Genomic DNA, 2,523 nt, shown 5'->3' with positions numbered 1-2,523 from the left:
GGGGGGGGGCTCCACATTTAATGAGCGCGCAGCCCCGCGGAGCTAATGATGCATCGATTGCCCATTGATAGCGCCCGTGGGCCCGCGCGCCCGCCCCGGACTGACGGGACCGGCCGCATCGCGGTGCCTCCTCCTCTCCTTGGAAAAACAACCTGGTGGTGCCCGCTGCTCATTTTCTTTTCAAACGATCGGTGTCAGCCCGCGACCTCTAAATATGGACGCGGCACGCGTTAAAATAGGCACGAGCTGCTGACCCCTGGATTAAATGATGACGCTTATATTCATTCTTAGTTTTACTATTCCGGTCGGGATTTATTTTTCACTCGACTCTTGCGCTAGAATATGCGCGGCGGCGAGCGTGCCGCGCCCGCCCCGCACGCAGTTGGACACGGAAACCGTTTAATAATGTGGGATCCGGGGCGGCCGTATAGATAAGGCCGGTATGGCCGAGCTTTGTGGCGATGCCCAGGCTGCGCCTTCTGCGTGCTGCGTGCAGGGCGGCTGCTGAGGGGCTCTAATTGGTGGCGCCCGTCCAGCCCGAGCGAGCGCGGCGGCGATGTCCCCTTCGGTCCCCTCCGGTCCCCTTTCCTTCGCCTTATTATGACTAATGACGGCCATGGGCAGGCCTGGTGCCCCGGGCGTCATGCTCGCCCGCCACACAAGTCGATTCCTTCAAGCTCAGCGCGTCCAGCCGTCCACCCGTCCGTCCAGGCGATGTCAGCCGTCGATTTCTCTCCCTCTTCCTCTCACACGCTCCCTTATTCCCCCCTCCTTCTGCCCGCCAATCTTTTCGAACTTTAAACCTGCCCCTAAACTGGCGAAACTTTTCCTAACCTGCAGACCAAATCATCGCCCGCCCTAGTGGAGAGCGATCCGTTATGGCGACGGTGTAAATGGCGAATTTTGCAAACTTAATCCGTTTTGCAAAAGTCACGCTTATAATTATACCGCCGTTCGGCCCGGACGGTCCGGACACCTCCTCCTCCTGGGCGAACAATGGTCGGGCCGCGCCCCGTTTCTCATTTCCACCGCCGTTGCGATCCAGATATATCTCAGATTGGATTTGCCTCTCACTTTGCAACACCTGGTGCGATTTATGACGCTCCCAGCTGCCCCCCTCCCCCCCCCCCCCCCCTGTGCGCCTCCCATCCTGGCCGAGGCGCGGCCGACCCCTCCCCTCCCCGGCCGCTCGCCCGATCGGTTTTAGGGTTAACAACACTTGTTGGATTACGGCAGCTGCGCCGTGCCGGCCAGCGGCACTCTGCGTGGCCGTCCCTTCGGCCTTTAGCCCTTTGGGCCTACAGCCCTTCCGGCCCTTAGGTGCTGCCCTGCATCCCCTCCCACCCTCCTTCTCCTACCCTGGGGTTTTATGTGTCCGGAATCCAATTATTTCCTTCCCGCGGCCGAACTTTTGCCGATAGCGTTGTAAAATGATTACACAGCGTCTAAACTCCAGGTGCTCACCGTAGACGGTGAGCTGCGCCGGCTCGGACACCCTCCGGCCGGCGATGTTCTCCGCGACGCAGGTGTAGTTGGCCTGGTCGGCGAGGCGCGCGCGGTTCACCAGGAGGTGGCCCTCGCCCGAGACGAACACAGAGGGTGCCGGAGGGGCGCCGCCCAGGTCGCCGGCGGGGAGTCCCGCGCCCGCCCCTGTGCCGATGGCCTGGCCGTTGCGCTGCCACGTCACGGAGGGCGGCGGGACGCCCGGCGGAGGCAAGCACCGCAGCTCGGCCTGCTCGCCCAGGGCGATCCTGGTGCCGTAGGGCGCCGCGGCGAACTGCTTCTTCAGATCTGCAAAAACAAAAACGAAAAGGAGCTTTAGTCATGGTGCAGTGTAATCCGGCTCGGTGCCGCTGGGTCAGCCGTCAGCCCGGCCGCAGCCCGGCGTCAGCCCGCAGGGAAGCCCCCCACGCACCCGCCACTAACAGGATGCCGATCATCCCCTCGAACCCTTCCTGGCGCATCATCCACTACTGCCCGAGAATCAAGCGCGTTTGCTGGACGTGCTCCTCGGTCGTTGTCCGACCGAGGAGCGCGTCTTTCGAATGCACGGCGTGAGTGACGCGACCCTTTTCCCCTCGGCGAGAAGGTCCCCGTCGTCGTGGGGCCCGCGGAGGCGCCGCGTCAGCCAGCTGCGCCCACCACGATAAGGGGGAGCTTCATTAGCGAGGGGACGGGACGGGTCGGGAGGACAGGACGCCGAGCCACGACGCAGCGTCGCCGCGCCGTCCACGGAGCCCAACAAGATGGCCGCGATAGCTCCGCTTGCTTCCGTCAACAGCTGCTGCTGCTGTCCGCGGCCGCGGCGCCCATCCGAGGACAGCGACGGCCGCAGGGTCCCGTAAGGGACCGGGACCCGCGAGATTAAAATGGCGGCAGCGCGCATTCAATGGGCGGCCGTAGAGGCGACGGCGACGACGCCGACCCCCTTGACCCAATTTAGACATTGCGGCGGCGGCGACATCTTGCTTGTCTTGTGACTTTGCGACAGTTCAGTTCGGGCTGAACGGCGGCCGGGGCGGG

The 2,523-nt window shown here is 63.6% G+C and overlaps 1 protein-coding gene across 1 annotated transcript in view; it reads right to left on the bottom strand.

Annotated features, from left to right (window-relative positions):
- Positions 1 to 2,523, bottom strand: part of LOC113202209 (netrin receptor UNC5B-a) — a gene marked incomplete at its 5' end in the record, with an annotated part of 33,682 nt that overhangs the window by 12,100 nt on the left and 19,059 nt on the right. Inside the window, one exon of the mRNA XM_052275597.1 lies at positions 1,465 to 1,791. Within this exon, the coding sequence (XP_052131557.1) occupies positions 1,465 to 1,791 (327 nt within the window). The remainder of the gene's footprint in view (positions 1 to 1,464; positions 1,792 to 2,523) is intronic.

This window comes from Frankliniella occidentalis, unplaced genomic scaffold (genome assembly GCF_000697945.3).
Source record: "Frankliniella occidentalis isolate FOCC.00 unplaced genomic scaffold, Focc_3.1 Scaffold684, whole genome shotgun sequence".
In the NCBI taxonomy this organism is placed as follows: Eukaryota; Metazoa; Arthropoda; class Insecta; order Thysanoptera; family Thripidae; genus Frankliniella; species Frankliniella occidentalis.
Note: the sequence above shows the minus strand (reverse complement) of the source record. Positions and strands in the feature narration are given on the sequence as shown.